This window comes from Cardiocondyla obscurior, linkage group LG16, assembly GCF_019399895.1.
Source record: "Cardiocondyla obscurior isolate alpha-2009 linkage group LG16, Cobs3.1, whole genome shotgun sequence".
NCBI lineage: Eukaryota > Metazoa > Arthropoda > Insecta > Hymenoptera > Formicidae > Cardiocondyla > Cardiocondyla obscurior.
The window spans coordinates 444,803-469,677 of NC_091879.1; the positions used below are offsets into that span (position 1 = coordinate 444,803).

Below are 24,875 nucleotides of genomic sequence, written 5' to 3' on the forward strand. Positions count from 1 at the left end.
AAATTGCAGATGAATCCCTGCGCATATTAAATAAGAAGTTAAATATGAACATAAAGTTTATCATATAAATTAATAACGTAATAAATATTTATAACCTATTTAATTTTTAGTACGTAATAAATGTAACTTTTAAACTTTCTGCATATATTTTTGAATTTTGATAAAAATTAATAATTTCTTGATAATTTTGTTAACAAAGGGTTATGCATGTTTTGTTCTACATTCGTAACTCGCACGAGTAAAAAGTGAGGGATAAAGAAAATCATCCTGAATATACAACAATGGAGATATTTCATTATATTTATATATATATATATAAATATAATGTCCTTTTCTGAGAAAATAAGTATAGTTATACTCGCAACTCGGTACATTTTAGCTACGTGGGGTCGTGATTTGGCGTTACCACGGCATTTTTTATAAAACAACCCGCAAACTTGGGCAAATTAATATACTTATCGCTAATTCACGAACAATTGGACAGAGAACTCGCGTCTCGACCGGTGGTGACAAAGCCAAATCGACGTTTACACACCACCTAAATATGTATGTACACGTACATATATTCCAACATATACAACAAACAAAGACTATTTCTCATTACGTATTCGTTTTAACGGTGAAAGTATCCTCGTTATTTTTTATTAACAAGTTTTCTGGGTGAGAATCATCGGCATTGGTAACACCTTTCTCCGATAGATCGCTAAACACCTATCGCTTTGCAAATTCCTTACCTTCTAGTATGTTTCTATTATTTCATTGTTATACAGACAACGTTTGTCCGTATAACGCGTAACTGTCAGTTAAACGAGACAACAAAGAGGGGGAAAAAAAAAAATAGGATGGCATATCGTTCGATGTTTCGTAGCTTAGAAAATTTCAACGTTACGGCCGTTTTACGAAGCGTGAGCTCAAACCGAATCGCCGATATTTCATCTTTATTTGCATGTAAATTTTTTCAGAAGCGATATTCTACGTTTTCGCGCGTCAAAACTTTCGCGAAAATCATCTTTAAAACCAATTGCAATAGTTTTGATTATTGAAAGAAGAACGTAAACTTCTCTATACATTTACGTTAATTAGCTGGAATCGAATTTAATTATTATTTATCTTCTTTCTTTCTTTCTTTAAGTATTTTCTTTTTGCGCGAGTCTAATGATTTGTAATTGCAGAAAATGAGCAAGCAACGTTTTCTTCGCGCAAATTTTTTTAGTATTTCTATAAGACAGCGAGAAAAGAAGGCGTTTTCAATGTACAAAAACCCCGTTCAGCTAGAAACAGACGTGCATATTTGATATCGCGATGTGGAAAGCTCTCGCTCGCGTCAAGGCTCCGCCAGCTTCATTAAACACGCTTGGCCGCATCGCGCGCAATCGCCACTATAATAATAATAATAATAATAATAATACCAATGACCATAAATACGCCTTATCAATTAAACGCTTAATTATATCGTGCCGTGCTTGAAACACGGGATTGTTATATCTAGGAATACAACGGGGAGTGTCTCGCGGATAATTACAAAAAATTGTGTAACAGAGAATGCTTACGTCTATGAGAAAACATTAGTTCGCATTGCCGTCTCTGGTAGGTATATCTCGCCTGTTATCGGAAAAATAGGCTCACAACGACAGATTAACCTTTAAGCCTTTAAGATGCTCCACGCGATTTTCCTGCCGCCTTTGAGAATTAATTTTAGACGGTATCTTTAACCGATCTCGAGGTATAAACGACTCGCGGCATCGACAAACACTTTACACAGGTAATTTTAAGATAAGAGCCTCTCTAATGAAACGCTCTAACGAAACTGCGAAGAAAAAGTATTTCCTGTTATTAAAATAGTTTTTTGTTGATTTATTAATTTTTTTTCGAATTATTATCGACGCGACTCGCAGACGTAATTTTAATTCTTATCAAATTATTGCGTTGGGGCTGCAGCTAATTTTTCAAGTTAATAATTGGATTCTAGACGCATCGTTTACGTTTCGAAATTAGCATAATGATTAAACAAAGCATTTGCATGCTGTCGAGAGCGGCATTAAAGTGGAAATACGCGATACATTGTTGCGACACAAGTTCACAGGGGATTTCGTAACGATAAATATAATTGATTCGATCATATTTATCATTAGAATTAATATAAAATTATCATTGGGTCCAAAAAGAATTGTTACTTCCTTTCTTAGACCCAGCAAAGAAATCTGTTTGCCAAAAATCCTGATTGTTCTTCAATTGCGGCCGCCGCGTTTCGCGTTGCGTTTCATCCTGGTTTTATTATCATTGTTACACTTAATCGTCGTAGATAATCGATAGATATGAATTGGAACAGACTCGGCGGCTACGTCTACGTCTACGTCTACGTTTATGTTTACGTTTACGTTTACGGCTCTTTTCCTCTTCCTCCTCTTTCTTTCACACACACACACACACCCACATACTCAGTCACAAACCTTTACGAAAATAAATCTTCAATCGTAATCTCGCCGCATTCGCGACAGAAGAGGAAGGAAACGTGAGAGCCAATCATCCCGGCCCTTAAATTGTAACGAGCAGATAACGCAATCGCTACAACATTCGCGATCTGATCGCCAATGGACAAAGTGTGCCTCTTTTCTTTTTTTTTTTTTTTTTTTTTTTTATCGCTTGACAAATCATGACGAAGTAACAGAGAGGCGCGATAAACATTATGATTTTTCAAAAGGCTTTGAAAATCGCCTTCGCACCGGGCAAAAATCTTCAAGACCCGCGAACAATACAAAGTAACCCCGTCAATTAATTCAGAACGAACAAACGTCGCTGTAACGGCGACATCACTCTTCGCCGTTCACGACGATACAAAATTTCTTGCAAGAGATTTTCTGAAAAACGACGGACGAAGAACGTCGGAGAAAGATCCTTGAAACTTGATCTCGTATATTCTACGTTCCTATAAAATATCTTTATATCCTTAACGTCACAAGTGTAGAAAATAATAATCGCTCGAATCACATATATCAGATATCGTAAGAAAATAAAAAATACATATGTAATCCTACGACAGCTTAATTTATTGTAAGTGTATGGTAATTGCGTGTGCTGATAGCGCTTACGAAGATTTCTTTAACTTATTATTCAAGTCAATTTCTTACTCTATACATATAAAAAGGATGCTTTGTTAGATACATAGGTATTAACCTAAACAAAAAATGCATACTCGGATCGGCGCAAATCTTATGGAAAAACTATAATAATCACAATCTACTGACTAATATTTTCTCTTAAAAAAAAAAAAAAAAAAAAAAAAAACTAGCAAATATTAAAAATAATCTATAAATTATTGTAGTCGTCTTATCATGATTTGTATCAACTAATCTTGACTTTCGGTGCAAACGGTGATTTCAACGAGTGCATGGATCCAGTTTTATTCCGCCAACCGATACTAAAATCGAGTCTTATCCCGCCGCGTTCTTTACATTCGATAAAGCGCCGTGTTAACGGGCACACATGCACACATCGTCGTCACTTTCGCCCCCTTAATTACGTAGATATCTCGCCGACAAGGGCCGTAATTGTTTGTCGTGGCGGAAGTGCCGCGTGTCTACCGATGAGAGACAGTCGCTCAACCTGTATCCGGCGTCGTCATCCAACATCATCTATCGCCACTCGCCGCTAATTACGTCCTCAACTTGTTCGCGAGAGTGCCACCCGCAATCGCGACAAATCTCCCCGTTCCGCTTCACATTTAATTGGACTCGACCTGCTCTCGCTCAGACGCGCCGTACAAATATCTCAGGGTTCGCTTAGAAAGCCGTCTCGTCGTGTCGCTAGGAAAACGATAGTACAACCGCGCGCAGGCGGAGTTTGTACTTACAACTAGAAATACAGTGACGTGCTACGCAACGGCTAAAATATTGTGACAAAATCCAAACGACAGCGTCTTTAAGAACAATGGCGGGGCGCCAAGTGCCCCGTGGTCTGCCGGAAAAGGCATTCTCCGTCTATCTATTTTCCGGCCCGAGCGACAATCAAGGACGTCATCCACGGGGGATGACCCGCAGCTCTCGGAAAACCGGCTCTACTCCGGCCAGATCTCGAGCCTTAATCGACTGAGACGCAAAGGCCTTCTTCGTTGGAGATCTCGTCTAATCTACAGGATAAAGTGGGGCCACCGTTAACTCGCGCGGTTTCAATTACACTCCGGTGTGGTTGAATATGTAAGAGACGTTGCTGTCTTGGTGGACCGGCGGCCCGTGCCAGGCGCGTCTCGTCGACGAGTTGTTGTTGTTGTTGTTGTTGTTGACGTAGTAGGAGGACTTCCGCATGCTCGTCGACGAGGACATCATCGCAACGGTCTCGTAATACCTGAGCTTGCCGCAGCACCGGCCGCTCTTCAGAATGGCGATGAACCCGCGCCGATACTTCTTGTTGAAGAACGCGTAGAGGATCGGATTAATGCAGGAATTGCTAGCACCCAACCACTGAGCGATCGGCGTAGCGATCGGCAAGATCTCGTCTTCCCGCTCCGCCACGTCGCCGCCCAGCTTGATCACCGCGAAGATCACGTAAAGCGGCAGCCACGAAAGGACGAAGAGTATCACGACCACGACCAGCATCTTGACCACCTTCACCTTCGACTTCTGCTGTATCCTCTCCATCTGGGCGTCCTTCGTATCCGTGGGTATGTGCCTGCGCCACACCTTGATCCAGATGAGAATGTAGCAGAGGGATATGAGTATCATCGGCAGCACGTAGCACAGAGTCAGATTGCCAATTAGGAAAAACAGCGAGCCGTCTTTGGGATGCGGCCACGTCTCCAAACAGAGGCGCAGATCGGGATCGTCGTCGTAGATGGAGACCAGGTCGAAGAACAGCAACCAGGGCGACGTCATCGTCAGAGCAATAAACCAGATCACGACGATCATCATGCGTGCCCGCCGTTTCGTGATCTGGCACTTTAACGGCCACCAGATCGCCAGAAATCTGAAACCGTATCACAGTCGTTATTATCGATCTCGCTTGATTCGTGCACGCTTGACAAAATAAAAAAAAAAAAAAAAAAAAAAAAACAAGTTGAATTAAAAAAAACTGCAATTAAAAATATCGTAAAATTAAATTACATTTCTAATAAAATTACAATTAAAATACATATTAAAAAATATATACGTTAGAAATATGCCGCTGTTAATGGGATATATAAAATCACAAAACCATTTATGAGAATTAATAATTGAGCTTCGGGTCGTAATCAAGATGTATGTAGAATAAAATATGAAATTATTAAAGAAATATAGATGCGCCGAGCTTATCGGAAAGTAGAATTTGACGATGGAAGAAAAAAGCGTTTCGGAGATTTCGAGCGGCGACGTTTCATTTATTAGCGATTTCCTCGTTAGTAATAATTTTCCACCGGTCGTACGTAAGGAGTACTCTTTGTCTCTTGCGATAGATAACCGATCTGATTTATTGAGCCGCGTGTCGCGAGGAGAATGCAGAATAGCTGTTTTACGGTTACCGAGACAGGTTCGGGGGAGCCGGGCGCCTACGCGCGTAGGAAATTGCGGACGGTCGTAGCCATTTTCAGGTCTTGCGTACAGAATTGACGGCGAATATTCCATTCGCTGTTTCGAAAGACACTCGGCACCCGTCACGCTTCGGCGGGCACGACGCCAGCGGCACGTATAGCACGTATAGAACAGACGCGGATACCACCTTTTATATGCAATACGAGAATTCCCGTTTGCCGCCCCGGATTATTTAGGACAAGTCCAAGTGCTTTAAGAAAAACCGCCCGACGCTTGGCGTCGACCGAGCCGATCTCTGGTCATTTATTAGCGCCGAAGGCAGGTCCTTCAAGGACGATATGATCCCGAAGTAATTATCGCATCTCCCGTCCGGAAAACTTTTTCTGGGAGTTACGTAAGAGAGTGAGAGAGAGAGAGAGAAGAAAAAACCGCGACGTTGATTGTCCGCGTAAAGTTAGTAATTATAGAAATTATTTTCAAGATCAATACAGGGTTAAATAGACCGGATTGCTGTGCGTGAAATGTGCCGGAGAAGGGGGCACTGACCTTGCGGCAAGTCGATGCAAGTTGTTAATTAAATTCTGCAGCTGCAGAAATCGCCAGGATAAGTTTGCGGGGCGCGAATTACCGTCGAAGCGGCATGGGTCCATCGATCACGACGGCGTCGCGGCGCTGCGGGATGAGAGAGTCTTTTCGGAACCCGAAATTATCAGCGACGCCGCAGCACGCTCCGAAGATCCGCGTGGATAACGGCGGCGATCTTTGTGACGCAAAAGTGCCACGAAAGGCACGCTTTTTTCCTCATTAATTAAACGGGTCCCCGCCCACGAAGAAACGTCGAATGCCGTTTTTAACGAGCGATTCTTTTCCGCGCGGCTTCAGGATTCATTAGGTCGCCGTTTCGCCGCTCTCGCGGATTTTCCCCTTTCCGCGATGCCGTATCTCCGTAATGAACCTTCGACGTAAAACTTAAAATACTTGTCGCCGTGGCCTTCCATAAATCAACGCGACTTATCAAATACCGATCTGCAGACGTTCTCACGGAGCACGGTGTCACTTCCGCCACTCATCGGCCGACGATGACGCGATACGTATCGCCCGCAAACTTTTCTCGAGCCGTGCGTCAGGTAAAGAGCCGGGCGGCAAGATTAGTTGAAAAGAAAAGAAAAATTACTAATGCGGAAATCCAGCCTCCGAAGGCCGTCAAAGCTCGCGCACGGTGGGGCTCGCACAATGAGACGCTCGCTATGATCCCGGAACATACGTCTATATAAAGGGACCGCTTGAATGTGGCTGCAACCGCAGTACCGACTAGTGTCGTCTTGTGTTGCTCGCTAACGGGAGCTGCTAAAACGCTCAGCATGTTCAAGCTGGCAAGTATCTCCCGCGCGTCTTCTCACCCGCATCCGCCCGACATACTTCCGGTCGCGAGAATACGTCCGGAATTCAGTTCTCAAGAATTAGCGCGGCGAGATTTCAAACCTTGTTACTAAAAAATACTAGAATTGGGATTCAAATTTTCGTTCAAATAAAATTATATATAAAAATAAATAATAAAGGCCGACACGATTATCAAGTTCCATTAAAGAGTGCCGTTTAATCTCGCTGTCAAACGTTTTAGTGGAGTCTTATAAATTCGTCAAGGTTCCCATTCGGCTCCGACATTCGGACCTCTGTGAAAGCATACGTCCGCGATCGTCACCTCGCATAAATTTCCTCGATCGTGAAAAGAAGACGTTATCGCGAGATCGCAATGTTCACGTTAGGATTGAAGGGCCGGGGAGACCGAATCTTCCACGACGCGCGCGTCGAACGAATAATTGAATATCCGCGAGACGCGAGAAAAAACGCTGCCGTCGTCGATCGAGGGGAAAAAGAGAGAAGAAGATCGGCCCTCGTTCTTGGTACGTGCGATCATCTCGGTGATTAATTGAAACGGGGTGATATCGAGCTGCGCTCAACGGCAAAAAGCGATCGAGCGTCGCCGGAGTCATCGACGAAGCTAAATGCGCCTCGCTTGCTCGCCCGAGCACACCCTCGACATCTTTCATAACGCCCGTAAAAACCAGAGGCGGCGGGAGAGAAGTGGATATGTAAACGGGCGGCGGAGATCGTGCGATTCGAGCGACGTGTCCCGCGTTCAAAGCGTAATCATCCGGCTTATTGCTTTCGCAGATTCTGATGGCTATCGCGGTGGTAGCGGTGACGTGCGCGCCGAGTCCGGCGCCGACCCCGGCGCCGGGCCCTTTACCGCCGCCGCTGCTCGCGCCCTACCCGGTGGTCTACGCGGCGCCCTACGTCAAGTACCTGTACCCGTATCAGCCGGTCCCGCTGGCGTACTACAACAACAACTACAAGCTGCTGAACCCGTATTCGGGCGCGGCATACGCCTACTGATCGCCGAATCAGGCTGATCCGGAGCGAAGCATCAGGCGGTGACCTGTGCGCGATTCGCCGCAACGCGCCAAATGGACTCTGTATCGCGGAGCGTCCGCGGAATAAAATATTCTCTTGTCGCAAACGCCGCAGTATGGCTCGACTATGACTACCCGCTTCTCTCTCCCCCTCCCCCTCCCTATTTTCCCGTTCTTTTCTCTCCGTCTCGAACGTCCGTTAATTCCGCGAGAGAGGATTCCTTCGCCATCCGAGTTCTTGGCAGACGCCGCGCTATCGAGCGGCCCATCAATTCCATCCGTTTGTTCGCCGGCAATATTTATGAAACAACACGCGTTATACCGCATAATCGCTGCCGTTCGCGGACAAGTAATTCCCGTTTTAACCCATTATTCGGCGGCGATACATTACCCGGGGTGGCGACGCTAAATTTTCGTCCCGCATTCTCTGCGGTGCGCGCGCCACGCCGTAATAAATAATTTCGTACCAAATAACTCGAGATAGATGCGAAACAGATGTAAACGAAACGCGAGGCGTCGAGATTAAACGCTCATAAAGCCTGGGGCGAGGCGGGCGAAATGCTACTCTTATCTCGTGGGATTTATTCTGCGTCAATTTTCATGTTAATGAGCCTCACGTCTTTGTGAGTCATTATTAGATAACACAGATCTAAGGATCTGTGAATAAAGGCATAAATTAAGAGGAACACGGAGAAAGAAAGGAGGAGAATAAAAAAAATTAAAATATTAAAAATCAGATAAATAATAATGATAAATGAAATAATTTAAAGAATAATTAAATTCATTATAACTAAATAATATTTTAGGTAATTAAATGAAGATAACGAGATCTTCAGCCACGCTCTGAACTTTTCCAACGGAATAATATTCTGAAAATTTGTACAAGTTTAATGAAATATGTGTTGCATTTAAATTTTCTAAGCTACAGCTCGTAATGGGTTATGGGACTTTGTTACGCATATGAATTTTGCTAAGAGTCGTGAAAATTAATTTTATCTCGTAAGATACGTGTAAGAAACATATCAGCGTACTCATATAGGCGTTATCATATTATACATATATAACGCTACACCTCTGATAAAGTAAAGAATATTACAGCGAAAACTCATAACCATTTCCGACCACTATTATCTCTGCTCCTTTAATTTCATTTCGGAGACGGAAGTTTGATACGATTAACTATATTTCACGCGACATGGCGCCATCGTCGTAGACGATAATTCATCGGCACCTTCATCGGCGATTCATGCAATCGGCGAGATTTTACGTTCCTCTGAAACAGACATGGAAAGATAGAAAAAGATTTTGCACCGTTTCTGTTCGTTAATTTCCAATGTCAACTTTATGTACGCCATAAAACTGGCACTGCGGCGCGCTTTCGTGCCTATGACACGTTCAAGGTGTGTAATATTCGACGCGGCAGTTGATAAGATAAACTGCAACTGGGCGGGCGTGTCGAATGAAAATGCTTTCGGAAGGACGCGGGATAAAAGGAAGAGCGAGATCGTTTTGAGAATCGCTTCGCAGGGACGCTCGTAAAGCTCGAACTTGCAGCGTAAAGCTTTATGCACCCGCGCATTTGTATAGGAACGAGATGCAGTTATACCGACTCGATAGATCCCGTAATAACTATATTGAAGGAGAAAAAAAAAAAAAAGCATTTACGCGCGCCTCGGTTTATTGGGCTCTTAATAACATACGCGCGTTCGATAAAGTTGTCCCCGGCACAGAAATATCCTGGATAAGGCCGGATAACGTTAGCAGACGCAGGACGACGAACGGAAGACATAAAAATCTTTCCGCGGGGCCGGCAATCGTTATTTTTGTGGTCGCGTTATTTTCCTCCGGACAACAGGCCACTTCCGAGAGTTCGGGGTTCCGCGAGCAGCAAGACAGTTGATTGGATTAATTAAAATTTTTATTAAAAGTCCATATGAACAAGGAGAAGTTGGGGATGACTGGGTGGTCTAGGTAAAATGTCCGGAAATTTTGTAGGCGTTTTCGATGAGGCGCGAAGGAAAGACGCCGAGACGGCGATCGGGGCCAGATTTTGCGCGGAGAATAAGTTGAGATTGATCCGCGCGTCCTTCTTCGATCTCGCTCTCCCTCGTTCGTTGAATTCAGGCCTGATCGTCGACGAGGAAGCTTCAGCGCGATGCGGTTTTGAGGTCTCTCCTGCGCGTTGAAGAAGTGGGGAATGTGGGGGTACGATTTCTTCTTTTTATTTCCTTTTTTTCCTAAGCTGCATCGTCGGGACTCGGCGGTGGTAGAGAGTTCTCCTGGTCTAACCGTGCAACGGGAGGGCTGCGTGGGTCAGGTAGGTTCTGGTGACGACCGGAGCGGTATGAACGACGGGAGCGATGGGCTGAGCGATGACATGGGCAGCGGCGACCGGGGCGGCGGCTACAATCGCCGGTGCGTGGATCGGGCCGAGGCCGCTGCTGATGGCTACGCCGGTGAGACCACCGGGAGCAGCATAAGCGATGGCCAGGATGGCGGCGAAGATAGCCTGCGTAAAAGATCGTAATAAAGCATCGGCTGGAAAACATGCGAGTTTTCTCAGTCCGTTCGGAAGTCCTCTCTTTTCGTTTAATATTTGGTCTCGGTCTCTCGTCTTCTCCGTCTTTTCACGAATTCGCGGAAAGAAGTGAATAAGAGTAATTAAAATCCAGCGATGAATTATGCCGTCTCTATACCACGAATTAATAATAAGAATTAATTTTGATATTTTTTGATCACGGTTTCCAAAGAAGTCGCGAAAGAACAGCGAATCGGTTGGCTAACAATGTGCATTACGGTTCAGTAATTTCGTTCGCGGCGAGCGAATCTCTGCGGCAAGAAGTCGTCGAGCGATAGTAAACGGCGTAAGGGCGAGCCACTTTTGGCATGCCAAAGCGAAAAGGTCGTGGCAAACGCGAGAGCCACGAGAGAAAATTTCTTCTCCTCTCTCTCTCTCTTTTTTTGCTGTCTTTTTTTTTCTTCATATATGTACACGACGCGGGACAGCCGGCCGTCTCTATTTATCGATCACGGAAAGCGCGAGAACGACGACGACGGAAGGTATCTCTGCGGAGGCCACTGTTTGCTCAGTTCCAAGTCGGCGGAGGAAAGGAAATCTCGACATAATAGCGCACAGCATCTTTCGGCGGGTCCACCGCGCTGGCGGCGTTGCGACGACTCGTTTTACGGATCGGCGGACGACAGTCGCGAGCCGTGTTTGCCACGACCCTCGGGAATCGCGACGACGTCTCCGTAAAATCAGTCAGCGGAAATACCCCCGCGTTTCTCCTGTTTTGCGAAAAATTTACGTTCCGGAAGATCGCCCGGTTTCACGATCGCCGTATTTTTTACGGTATTCAGTCGGTCGGTCAGTAATGTCGAGCGGACAGAAGCGCGACGGGTTTGTCCCCGCGAATCGTAACTATAAGTCGAGAGGAAGAAATGTTCCCGGGGGAGGAACAAAGAAAAATTGCAGGTAAGAGATATACGAGTCGTTTTGACTTACCAGTTTGAAAGACATGGTTGCTTGTGGATTGCTCGTTGTACTTCTCGGAAGTAAATCAGCTTGTGCCTCTTTGAGTGACTCCGGGAGGCTTATATACCGCACGGGATTTTTTTTAAAGCGCCGTAAATTTAATCACGTGGGGTTCTGCGTGACGATATACGCCGGATAATTAAATCAGCCGGCGATCGCCGGATGGTGGGGTGCCTGCGTGGACCAATCTCTCCGCGGTACTCGTCCCACCGCGATTCGCAGGTAATGCGCTTTCAACCCTTTGCGTACGTCGCGAGAATTGGGTTAAGGCAGGTACACCTCGTGCACGCGGGAGAAAAAGTGACGTCGCCGAATGCAAATTTCTTTCGCGAAGGCATAACAGCCAAGGCCTGAACCCGCGCGGCCTTCCCCGTGCTTCTTTTTTACTATTTTTTTCCCTAAGTCACGTCGCGCCAAGTGGCGCGAACGTGTCTTTCTCGTTCAACGAAAGTTTCTGAAATCTCCGGCGAGTGTTGCGTCATTCGCACCTTAGCACCCCGCGCCGATTCACCGCTTACCTATTCACATTTTTCTCGATCCGCTAATTGTTGGGAAACGAGGGCCGTACCAGGCCCGAGCTCGGCAATCGCGAGCTGAATTTAAAATAGTATTAATTTAAATTACCTATGATCAAAAGGTGAAATAAATTCTTTGTTATTTAGACAATTCGACGTTATATCGATCGAATTGTAAGTAAAAATGACGTAAATTTGTAATAATTTAATTAATTTGACGTGAGATTAATATTATTTTGACCTCTTATTTTTCTTGGGTACGGGCAAAGCGCTGAAACGGAGCTTGAAACAAACCGGGCATTTTTATTATACGAGAGCCAAGGAATTTGTTGGTCAAAACTTTGCGAGCGTGTTTAGGCCGCGATACAATGCCGCGGCATTTTAATTGGGAAGCTGTAGTCGGATGTCAGCCAGATGCCGTATTTCAAACTTTCTTTCCTTGCGAGAGTGTCTCGGTCGTGTAAAGTCGCAAAAAGCGGGAAAATTGCATCGGGTTGGCCGCGCGCCAATACTCTGCTAAATAATTACATAAAACGTTCTACGCGTTTTCCCGAGGTGGTTACCCCTCGGAATTCGCAAATCACTAATATTGAACCAAAATTTTGTTATACATATCAAGCCTATATCACGCAAATATATTAAGATAAAAATATCTTTAAGCTATTTATTCTTCTCTTTCGTACTTGGAGTGCACGGGTTAAAAGTTCGACGCGACAATCACGGAGATTAAAATAGTTCCTGTCATTCGCGAAAGCCTGAAATTAGGGGAAGAGCAATTTAATCGACACCCGGACGGGAACGCATACCCCCAGCCGCGGTGAGAACCTCCTGAGATCTCCCGTTTCGGAACGGCTAATCAAACTTTTATCAATGGGAGACATTGCGTAAATGAACGCTCGGGTTCGGTAACGCGGCACGATATTACGACTCGAATTACGATCGGCGTGACAAGTGCGATCGAATATCGCGAGTCCGAGACTTGTCTTCGGGGTGTCTCCTCGAGATGGGCGTGGGCGAAACCAAGCACGTGGACCGAACGTACGTTTACTTGTCAAATTATATCCCCAGTCGCCGAATGTTCCGAGTAAATCACGAGTAATCATCCTCCTCGATCTCGCGTCGATTCCGATAGCAGTTAGAGCTGGAGACGGAGTTGATCATCCGCGTCGGGTGAATCTTTGCGCGCGAGCGTGTTTTAGATGCAGTAATATCTCATGGCGTGTGCACACACACACACACACACACACACATACGCGCGCTATTCCTACGAAGGATCGTAACGGAAATAAGATCCCGCTAAATTTTCAGCGCCGAGAGCTCCCGCTTTTATCCGACTTATCGAAAGTTTCAATAAGCGGCCAGGGGAAAATAACGCTGCTCGGAAATGGAATATTCTCTCCGCGAAATTTATCTCGCCGACTTAAACGCGTTCCGCGGTAATTCAAAGCTCGCATTCTTGCGGGAGAGCCGCAATAACGACGCGAGATGCAAGCTTCCTGGCTCAAGGAGAAGAAAAAAGATAAAAGAACACGAGTTCGACGTTATTATATCGATCGAGTTGTGACAAATTTGCGTCAAATTGATATTATTTTGACTTTCCGTCTTCTTTGGAAGGATCTTGCCGTCGTTTCTCGTTGCAAAGTGCACGGGACAGGAAGATATATTTCCAGCACTCCCGCCGTCGATCGCGTGACAAGAGCGAGAAGATACATTCGCGCGGTAGGCGAGAAAAGACAATTCTCTGAGAGCCTCGGCTCTCTCGCCGAGGCAATTCATGGAAGATCGATCGCTTCCTAGGATCCTATATAAAACCGTCCCTCGATTTCACGAGACCACTTTTTCTTTCGTTCTCTAACGCGGAATTGATAACGAGTTATCCTCCACGAAACGGTCGAATACGCTCGCAAGCACCACTTCCGCCGTTCTTCTCGTCATCTTTTTCGTTGCTTGATTGAAGATAATTTTTCGGCGCTTTTAGCCGCCAGCACGAGCTTCAATCAATCGGAATCGCATTTTTGTGACATCGTGCGAGTTATAATTTGCGTTGTAAATCAGATACAAAGAATACATTTCGTTCTCTCGTAAATTGCAAGCGTCATACGGATAGCAACTATTATTCGCGTGTAAGTTCAACGGCAAAATCGCTCGTCGGTTAATAAACGCAACGGCGATAATACCTGATAATTGCGTATTACGATGTATCCGCGCGGCGCTCGTTGTTTCCTTTGTTAATGCGACGAATTTCGAGCGTGGGCATAACTCGCGCCCATTACCGCGATCGGCAAACCATAATGGAAACTCGCCGATAATACGTGCATTACACCGCGATCTATAATTATTGTCCGTGAGCGCGTTGCATTGCTGATGAGAAGTAAATATGTCACGGTGGAACCCGTTACGGGACTGCCGCAAGAAAAGCATTGGATTTCATCAGACTGTAATAAGAACTTGGGGCCTGTATTTCGCTTTGTGTATTTACGGTCATTTTAGTCGACGTTGTTGAATTTACAGTGACTCCACTCGCGCTTGATTAAGCAATCTCAATTTTCCTTCGGTTAAAAATATGTAATTGTTTTCGAAATATTTTTTTTTTAACAGAAAACGTCATTAACGCGAACTTTAGTTTGTTCGATGACGTATCGAAAAGTAATGGCAGCCTTCAGCTGGGTCAATTTTTTATTTTGAATTGCAACAATGCAAAAAAAAAAAAAAAAGAAAATTTATCGATAGCTTACACCCTATCTAGATAATTATACTTAGTTTCCCGTTTAATTTGCCTGATTTTGTGCAACAGGTTTGCCCGTAAAAACTCGGAACTTGTCAAATAATTTATTTCGGCGATTTTTTTTTTCTCGTTAAAGCAGCACGTGGTCTTATTAACTTTGCGGCAGCCTTAATCTCGTTTTCGATATCCGATGTCTTTAAAAACATCGGGAGCAATAAGACCGCCTTGAATTAACATACGCAGGTCGGTTAGCGCGCACGTTTGTGGGGAGCAGGTGATTGCATTGCACACGCTGGGAGAAATATGTATTTCGCTATATAAAGGCGAATAGCACGTACCTGTCCAAAGAGACCGCGACCAGGCTGTAGACGGAAGCTGCGACGGAGACGCCCTGTATGTAGGCGACCGCTTTGCACATGAACCATCCCAGGATCCACGCTGAAACACAAGTCCGCAATTTATCGTTTCGAGTATCACTCGTGAAACTTTGGTCGGCTAGCAGCGGGAGAGCTTTTTAAGGGAGGGCTACCGCGGGCAACTTAAGGGCTGAACTTACTCGACGAACCACCGAGAAATTAACGCCGAGGCTAAGGGGCCGCTCGACGGAGATACTAATTACGCCACGTAGCCAGCAAAGCGAAAAGAAGCGCGTGTACATGGCAAAAATTCGGAAAACATTAGATCCTGCGAGAAACGGAGATTCTACTTTCGATCGCAATTGTGCGAGCCAATTAATTTCACGGCTCATTGAGCGTTCTTACATTGATGCTATAATAGCGCAATAATTTAGATCATCTCAATGGCGCGATGAGAAAAAAAAAATATTATTTATACTTGAGACTAATTAACGTCCCCTTGATTGCGTGAGTCAGCGCTCGCGCCGGGAAAAATTCGCCTCGCTTATATCCTTGTCGCGGCGTAATTACGCAAATACGATTATTTCCCAGACATCCCGCTGCTCTCGGACAAAATAATATCCGAATGATGCCATCGCGCGGTAGTTACAACATTATGCATCCAAGTGACCTATTTTCCGACCGAGGGGGAAAAAAAACCCGGGCAGCGTAAGCGCGCCGCGTATCAATTTTATTGCCCGTCACTTTTCCGCGCGACAACCATTATACCAACGCCCGAGGAAGAAACTAATTAATTCCGAGCCCGAAAATGAGAGGAGCGCGAAACAAGTGGAGTTTTCAAGCACCGCTATTCATCATTCCCCCGATTGACGGCGCGGTAAATAATTATCTCGCGTAATACAATATTGACGGTATCTGGTGGTATAATACGATCGATGAGAAAGCCCGTTGCGTTTTCAGAATAATAGAACCGCGTAGAGCGAGAGGAAGAATTAGATTAATCCGTCAAAGGGAAAAAAACGAGTATCGAACTTTCGTTCGTTACTCGGACGTCGAAATGTTAGACGTTAGGACTACTATCGATTTTCGCGGCCAACTCGTTTTCGACGATTATTGACGCGGCGCCAAATTCCTTCTTCGCGAAGAGAGCGAAGATTTCCGCGAGATTTCGAAGAGCCGTGCCCGCAAACTCCAAGCGGAGTGGATCGGAGAGGAACGACGATGTCTGACGCGAGTTGCAGATGCCAAGATGCCCCCGCCGTGTCGATACAGCTTGATGGCTCGATTGACTGCTGCGATTTTGTGACGATCAAGCTGAACGGCGGATTATTGCATGCAAAGTGAATGGTTGCGCCCGCGAGGCCGCGTAGAAGGGCATCTCCTGTCTACGCGGCCTCAGATCGCGGCCGCTAACTCGACAATCGTTTATTCGATATCACGATAAAGTAAGTCCGACCGTATCGCTTTGCATTAATGTAGGTATCCACTCGCGCGGGATAATGAACAATGTGATAATGCACGGGGCGGAGGAGACGTCGCTCGCGGATATAATAATTTATGTAAATCGAGCCTCAAGAATGAACGAGAGAAATGATAATCGCCAGTCCTCTCTCCGATAAATCCAGCGAGGTCTCGGTTCAATTCAGAAGCGTGAGAATTTCGAGAAAATCACGTAAGAGGGTCCAGACGTTAAAGTGAATTTTACTCTCCATGTCCACCGCTTAATACGAGCTCTACGTTTCATTCCGCGACGGTAATTAACTTGCCGGCGCGCAAAGCACCTCTCATAACATATCGCGGATCAAACGTAGCGTCGCGGATCCTGAAGAATTCTCGCGAGGGTTCGAAATGAAATCATCGCGCGGCTCTTGGTAAAAGGACGACCGATTGGCGGTGGGATGGACCTCGAAAAGTTCGGATCCAATTCGGCGACGTGCGACCCTCAGAGGAAATTCGCTTTCGCCGGTTTCGTTTTGATTCTCCCCGTTCTTTATGGCGCTGTAACTTCCGGTTATATAATTCCACCGAGAAACCTTCGGAAAACTTATCGGAACAAAAATACCCGCGATCATTGTCGCGTCGGGTATGTATGTACGTACGTATGCGTGTCACGAATGACGGAAGTTCGATTTCGCGTTGCGCGAAAAACTTTTGCGAGATCCGCTCTCTTCGCGAGGAAGCCGCCTCTTTTGCTCTCGGACACTCCGGTGGCTTCCGATGGAACATTCAGAAAGTTTTTCGCTGAATAATGCGCGTACGTGCCCGCGCGAACTTCCGGACTATTTCGGAATAAAGCGAGCCCGACGCCTCGTGACAAAATCAATGTCTTCGTTTCGTCGCCGCGGAACTTATCGCCTTTCGTCATAAAAATTCCAATTTTGCATTAATTCCGGCGAAAATAAATACTAAAATTCACTTGATTATTATATAAACTAAAATTTATTCATTTCGAGTATCGAAATACTGAACGATGGACTTTTGATATTTAAAATATATAATTATCAACATTTATTTGGTAGCAGGAGCTTTTTTAAAAAGATAATTTTTTCTCGCGAAAGGAAAAGAGTAAAGCCTCGTTGAGGCGGCTGGCAGGCACATCGGCGTGAATAACTCATGACGAGATGAGGAAAAAAATAGCCTCGTACTACATACGGTCGTTTAGTGGTCGTCCATAGATATGTAATTACATAATCGTTCCGCGGCTTAGTATTTTCTCTGTCGCTCTGCGGCAAAAGAAACGTCGATTGCGCCACTTTACAAAGGCTAACGCACGTAGAACCAGTTTCCTAGCTTCAATGCAACGTGCAAAACGATTGATAATGATGATAAACGCCAATTTCGCGGAAAGCGGCTCGAGTGGATATTAATATTCTCGAGTGAAAATTCATTCCCACCGTTACCTAATAATTAGCTGGCAAATTTGTGGGTCATCTCGTCGTGGCTGTCTAACAACCCTGTCCAGCACTGATTGTGAGTCAGAAATGTAACGCTCAAAACGTACTAATTACGAGCTAGAAAAGCTAGATATCTAAACGTTTTTCGCCGCGTACTAGTCTCTACTGCGCGTCTTGACCTATCTAACAGTGCTCGACTGCCGAATTTGCTGGTCGCCGGGTTCAACGATCGCCGCGGTAGTGTTAGTACGTCTGTGTGTTGACATCTGGCCGGCAGTCTTCGCGTTCCGAGTTCGCAAGGTGGAGGACGAGCGGGCGGCGGGTGGCGAGAACCGGTTTGCCCAGCGAATTCGGCAGTCGAGCGAGCTTTGCGTAAGATCGAAAACACAACAGAAAACAAGTACCTACGCAGCGAAAAACATTTAGATATCTATTCAGATACATGGCCCGCGCTGGGCAATGACTAGACGACCGATAGTAGACAGATTTTGTTTCTTTTCTTTTTTTTTTAAACGACAACTTAATTTTTTGAAGACAATCATATATTTAATCTGCGCGATCTAACTATTAGCTGCAAAATCAAATTAGCTAGATAAATTTTCACTCGGGTTACTATTATTGTCTTTTGCTTCTTTATTCGGACGGGATTCTCTCGGCGAAGGGACAAGAGTGCCGATAATGCTCACAGATAACGTGGCCACTTTTCATAATTTAAATTAACGCCTGGTCGAATAGACGAACTTGAGAACGAAAGTGCAGTCGGTCGTTAATCGTCTCGTTCACCCGTCGATAATAATCTGTAATTTTCTAATCGCAACTGTCACTTGTATTTCGTATCAATTAGTAGCCAGTCGCCGCTAATTAATCGCGAACATTGTGTCAGAATAAAAATCGAGGCGGTAAAATGAAAAGTGGCCTTGGCCCGTTTTTACAGAGATCCCCTTTGTGCGCCAAAATGTTTTATTCCGTTGTTTTGATGGACTTGAACTATTTTTTTTTTTTTTAACTCACATTTTTATGATACGATTAGCGCCATTTAAAATAGTAAGCGAGGACGTTTGGAAAATAAATCTGAGTATCCTCCTAGCTGAATAATGAAACTATTGCCGTAAAAATAATTTGTCATTTTCTCGATCTCGCAGTTTTGAGCAATTAACGGAGTCTCTCTGATTTATTTTTGATACCCTTTTCTTCGCAGGGAGGTTTATTTTACGGCTTTGCGCGCAGAACAATCGCATTCTAAGACGACCAACGTCGAGGGTTTATCTCACAATCGGCAAACGCGCAACGTCGCGCGTTTTCTTTCCCAGGCTTCGTGCAAAACTAGATAAAAAAAAATCATCGCTTTTAATTGTCTATCGTGACGACGACGAGGCCTGATCGATCGGCGGCAACGAATTTTCGCAGAGTCACGTTCGGAATTTTAAATGTCAAATTTGTACAGCCGCTTCACCGTGCAGATGCAATGTGCGCTGTCTCCGCTCCGTATTACTTTCACCGTCTACGCTCGATTAGATAAGCCGCGCGGTATAATCTACGCACGCATTACGTTGCGGTGCATGCTATCGGATTAGCGAGAACGAGAGGAACAGCACCTTTTTTTTTTTTCACGGCTTTTCAACGGACTAGAAGTGTAACGTTATAACGCGCGGAGATCTGATTACAGCGCTGGGACAATCAAATGGCAAAAGCCACGAGTGTCGATTAACTAAAAATGAATTAGTCTGTTTAGAAAATGTTTCTTGAGATTTTGATTTTTTTTCTTTTTCTTTTTTATGTGTTAAAAATCTCTCAGATGCATATTACGGATGTATATCGCCGCTGTATATATCACGACTGTGAATGAAAATGTCAAGTTAATACTTTTTACCGGCTTTCCGGCGGATTTTATTTCGCAGTTTTTAGATTGGCGCCGAGCCAACGTAGGTTAAGGGCCAGATCGTAGATTAAGTTAAGACCGGGGTCTTTCGGAATCTTTCTTCTTTATCAAGGAGGAAGCTGTTAAATTTCGGAGTCGCTGAAAGTGGTTTACTCGAAAAACATTAAAGTCCAAACAGAGTCTGAAAAATTAGGATGCTTAAACGTCATCGTTTTAACATCTTTGTGCGGATGTTACGCGATTTATGAAAAATCACAGCCGTAATTATTTCGACGCAGATCGTGCTATCTCCTAGCAGAGTCAACAATTTAATTTTTACATTTTTATGTTACAGTGCCATCGTTTCTCGTATAAAAAAATGTTTTACTATTTAATTAAAGTATCAATTGGAGAAGGGTAAAATTTTTTTCTATTGATTATTATTTAGAACGTTTCTACATTTATTTTATATTTGTATGTTATAGGATCGTCGTAGTTGCTGTAACTCCGCTGCTGCGCATCGAATCGGTGAGTAAGAAATATATTTTACAATCTTAGCGTCATGTGAAACTTGACGTAGAAAAATAATATTGAAACGAAAAGATCCGCAATTTGACTCCACGATAAAATCTCTCCTACCACGCGATTGAGAAGCGAAGTACTTCAATACATTTATTTTAATGACTTAAAAAAATATCGATCTATCTCATTCTATTTATCACGATAAGGGAGGGGGAAGGGGGGGGGGAGCAGTCAAAGATACTTGGATCAAAACGAAAGCGTTAGTTTAGGCAAGCTCTACGAATTTATTGCTGCTCAAGGGATAATAACGATGCCGCGTGCACCTGATAAAACACCGCTGAGTCATAAATATTCTAAGACGGGGCGGGGGCGCTACGGCGTTTTACTGCGTGGTTTACTGACGTGAGCTCTATCCAGGGTAATATACTGCAAGTAGCTTTCGTAATACCTCGTCGGTCGCGTGACTGCACGAAGAAGTAATCGTGGAGGCCGTGGTGTTGCCACAAGGCGCCGAAAACGAGAGCGCGTCGCACCGGCTCGGACACGCGCTGACAATACCGTGGACCGCAGCATCTTCTCGGGCAGATCGGAACCTTTCCTATTCGAGGGCGGGATGAGAGAAGAAGTAAAACGTGGCGGTGAATCAGCGTTCCGCCTCCTCATTGTGCGAATTTCGCAGTTTCACTCGCCGCGGTATCACCTCCCAATGTCCTGCTATTTGTCTTTCGCCGTTTCCAATCGTGCGAAAATCAGCCGGTAAAACGCCGCCGAGTAGACATGGAAAGAGATCCTCGAAACGCGGGACGTCACGAAAAGCGATTCTAATAATTCAGAGGCGAAATCACTCCCAACAAAATTGCGCGGAAATATACATGAGACTTTAAACGACCCCTTTTATGGCCGCGAAGGATTCTAAAGACATGAAAACGCTAAACTGCGACGCACGAGAGAAAGGACCGCTGCCCGGAGGTAGTTGATTTTCATGAATTTGTATTAATAATATTTTATAACCTTTACATCATTAATTGAGAAGGAAAAATCCTTCCCTCATTACTTATGCGTATGTAAAAAGAATCGGGATTTCCGTCGTTTTTTACTCTTAGAATTTTTCTCGATACTCGGCGTAATGCAGGCGCGCGGAAAGACCCAGGTCTCTCCGAAATTCATCTGTCTCGCAACGTGGAGCGAAGGACGCCGTGAATCATAAATTTATCATGTTTCGCACGCTGTTAAATCTGACGTTGCTCGTCGATACGCGGCGCTTATGGATATAAACTCGCGGAGTGTCGAGCTGCGGAGTTACGGAACAAGATTCTTTTCCAATATCCGGAAAGCCGGGATCGAACGGGAGGAAACTTGCCGATGCCCTTCGCGACGTGCGAGAAGTGTCGAAGGGACGGTAAAGGATTGAAAATTCTCTTTCTCTTTTGTCATCGTCCGAAAGCGCGCGGCAATAAGAGGAGCACCGAGTGCGGATAACATCTTGGATCTTGCTTTTCGCGACGACAGTTTGCCTGCAAAAGTTCCCGCCCGGGATTCCGACCCGCACGCGGATACCTAACGATCTTTCCGGGGCTCTATAAAGACCACGCATGCGGCCGTAAAGAGGGATTATTGCCGAAAGTACGGCTGTGTTATTAATTCCGCGCGTTTCAGCTCGTTCCGACGCGAGAGCGACTCTCGGTGCTCCTTGCAGCGTGAAGGAGCACGCCATTCGAATTACGATCGCTGCGGAAATTTGGCCGTGGCGTTTTGCCCCGTGCAGCGTGACACGAGCTCGTTACGTATTCTTTGATTTAACGTTTCGTGAAGTACCGGAATTTTTAAGCGGAAAGAGAGAGAGAAAGAGAAGAGAAATGCGGAAGCTGAAATTGCTCGTGATTTTTACATAACAATAACGGTTATTAAATTTTTATTTCACTGTGCGCAATGAAAGGCACGGAATTTTCTGCATTTTTTAGGAGAACGTTGTCGAGCAACGGGAACGGCACAACTGTTTCGTTTCTTTTCTCGGTTCATGAATAATCATAAAAAGATTTCGTTGTATCGCCGGGCGTCATGGTTATTCATATAGGCTAAGAGAAATAATAAGTAGCAGATGTAATGTGTCTAGGACACTGTTTTTTAAGTCGCGAGCATTAAGCAGGACGTGATCGCTTACAAAAGAAGTCTCATTTGAAAAAAACGAAAAGAAAAGACGCCGCTGCAATATTATTTCGAACCGTAATAATATTTGAAAAATAATGTTTGCAAGGAAAAGTTGAACAATCCGCGTAACTCCGTCGATACTTTCCACTCCGTTGCGAGTCCGCGCGCTCCCGAATAGAATTTCTGACATATTTTTGTGAATGTGCATCCCAGCCACCATGCCGGCTGCGATGATAGTCGATCTTCGTAACGTCAGCCAAGTAGAAGGAATTTCAATCGAAAAACCGTGACCCCGTAACCGAACGATATCGAGAGATCCTTCCATCTCGCCGAGGATTGCTTTTTCTAAACTAGGAAATTCATAGAGATTGATCGCGCGATATGGACTTCCGGCCAGAGCGGCTTACTTATTTTTTATTTTAAAGCGGAGCTGACGTCCTCTCCGGGACGCAAAGACGAGAAAGGAGGGAACCGAGGGAACGATAGCGAATTAGTCGCGTTGCGTGACGATTGCAAATTTGCAGGTCGAAGCTTAGCCGAACATAGGCGCAACTTTATTTCGTCTTTTGCGATAATATTGGCGGAGGGGGGGGAGGGGGTGTTCCGACGCAATCCTCGTCACTTGGATTATAGATCTGGATCACGTATTATCCGATAGACGCGTGAATTTAAAATTATCAACTTCAGCAAAAATAATAGATGATGAGATCTGGGTTGTAATGATAGTTTATATTTATTTTTTAAGACTCAGAGTCTTGTCATTTTTACGTTTGGCGATGTCGGAAATATATGTAATTATATTGAAATTAAATATTAATTATTATTAGTAATTATCTTTTGCTTTTTCGTTCGCGAGAAATTTGCGCCTCGAGATCGTTATCTGACGGGGCGATGTGACGGTCGGATTGCCGCGTTTATGAGCGCTATGTAAATTATGTAACCGTTACGTAAATATAGTACCTATATAAATACCTACTTAGGAATGGCAATTAGGAACAATAAACGGAAAAAGTGCTTCGAATTAATTCTTAAAACGTGTCGATACTCGAATATTTTGGTTGAATAAAAATCTAGAAGTCGAAAAATTTCGCGTAAATCCAACACGAATATAAATTGTCTTTGCTCGTCCCAATATATATAAAAATGTTGCAATATTTGGCGAGCGCGTTAAATGGAAAGATCGCGGTGAGGAATAAAAGTACAAAACGGAGAACAAAAAGCGGCAAAAAGAAGGTAACGGAGAGAGAAGAGTAGGTATTATCGGACTTTAAGATTGTCCAAGTCAGACATTCGCCGCCATTATATGCAGCTGACGAATTCCATTATGATTTCACAAAGCACCCTCATCAGCAATTTCTGCAGATTGCTTGTCGAGAACCCGTTGATGTAGACGAGAACATATCAATCGTAAAGAGCTTACGATAACGACGGGCAATTAAACAGAATCAAACGGTAGAACTCGGAATGTTTAAGTTTTTTGAATTTGTAATCCACATTTTTTTTTTTTTTTTTTAAATAATCGCATTAGCATAAATCAATTATTAATATCCTAGAATTAGAAAGCAATATCTATACATATATATACGTACAGAAAATTAACTAAAAAGAGCTACCGCTTGCAAAAAGAGACGTTCTCTCATTTTCTTTCGTTCACGTTTATGGATATTTGCGCTCGGTACTTTTGCCGCATTTGCTCTCAATTTTTGCGGTCAGAAATTTGGGATATTGATCGATAGGGTGGTTTTTTAAAAAGACGAGCGCTGGCTTATCGTATTAATAACGGCTAGCCTAAAAGTGCGATATATTTGTAGAAAAATGCATGAATAAAGGATAAAGGCACGCTCTCTCGTGGAGGATTCGAACATAGGGAACTGATCTAGATTCGCTAGGGCGCGAGCGCGAGGTTTTGGTGTTGGTAGCCGCTTATGTAGGCCAGCTCGATGTGTGTTAGATCTGTCCGCGTCCTGCGGCTGCGCGAGACCTCTCTTCGGGACACTGCCCCGGTTTCGAATACCTTCAAGGTCTCACGGTAACGCGACACGATCCCTAACCACCCCCTGCGCCCCCGCCGGGTCCAGGTGCCAGGACGCACCGTGCCATGAGCGGTCGAACCGCTTCTACTCCTGGGTTAATTGGCTTCTCCGGCCGCCTATCACCTTTTATCTCGATGTTTCACGTTTTTTAACGAGACGTAAACGCGAAGCGTCATATGAAACACTCGAGACAGCTCGTCATCGAGCGAAAAAACATTCACGCGTGATTGATAGCAAATCGCGAAAGGGGATCTCTTTCCACATTATTCGGCGATATTCCGGATTTAATTGCGATGAAATATATTACAATGCGCTTTTCCTCTCCGCCCGCTGTTCCGCGGTTAATTCGCCGAAAGATTTGGAATCGATCGAGT

General features: G+C 44.6%; 1 protein-coding gene across 1 annotated transcript in view; it reads right to left on the minus strand.

Annotated features, from left to right (window-relative positions):
* Window positions 1-2,609: 2,609 nt before the first annotated feature.
* The window catches only part of LOC139108746 (SIFamide receptor), a 32,932-nt gene continuing 10,666 nt past the window's right edge, over window positions 2,610-24,875 (minus strand). Inside the window, exons 2-3 of the mRNA XM_070667276.1 lie at window positions 15,029-15,128; window positions 2,610-4,959 (exon numbers count right to left, since the gene is read on the minus strand). Coding sequence (XP_070523377.1) covers window positions 4,170-4,959; window positions 15,029-15,128 — 890 coding nt within the window. The 3' untranslated portion in view covers window positions 2,610-4,169. The remainder of the gene's footprint in view (window positions 4,960-15,028; window positions 15,129-24,875) is intronic.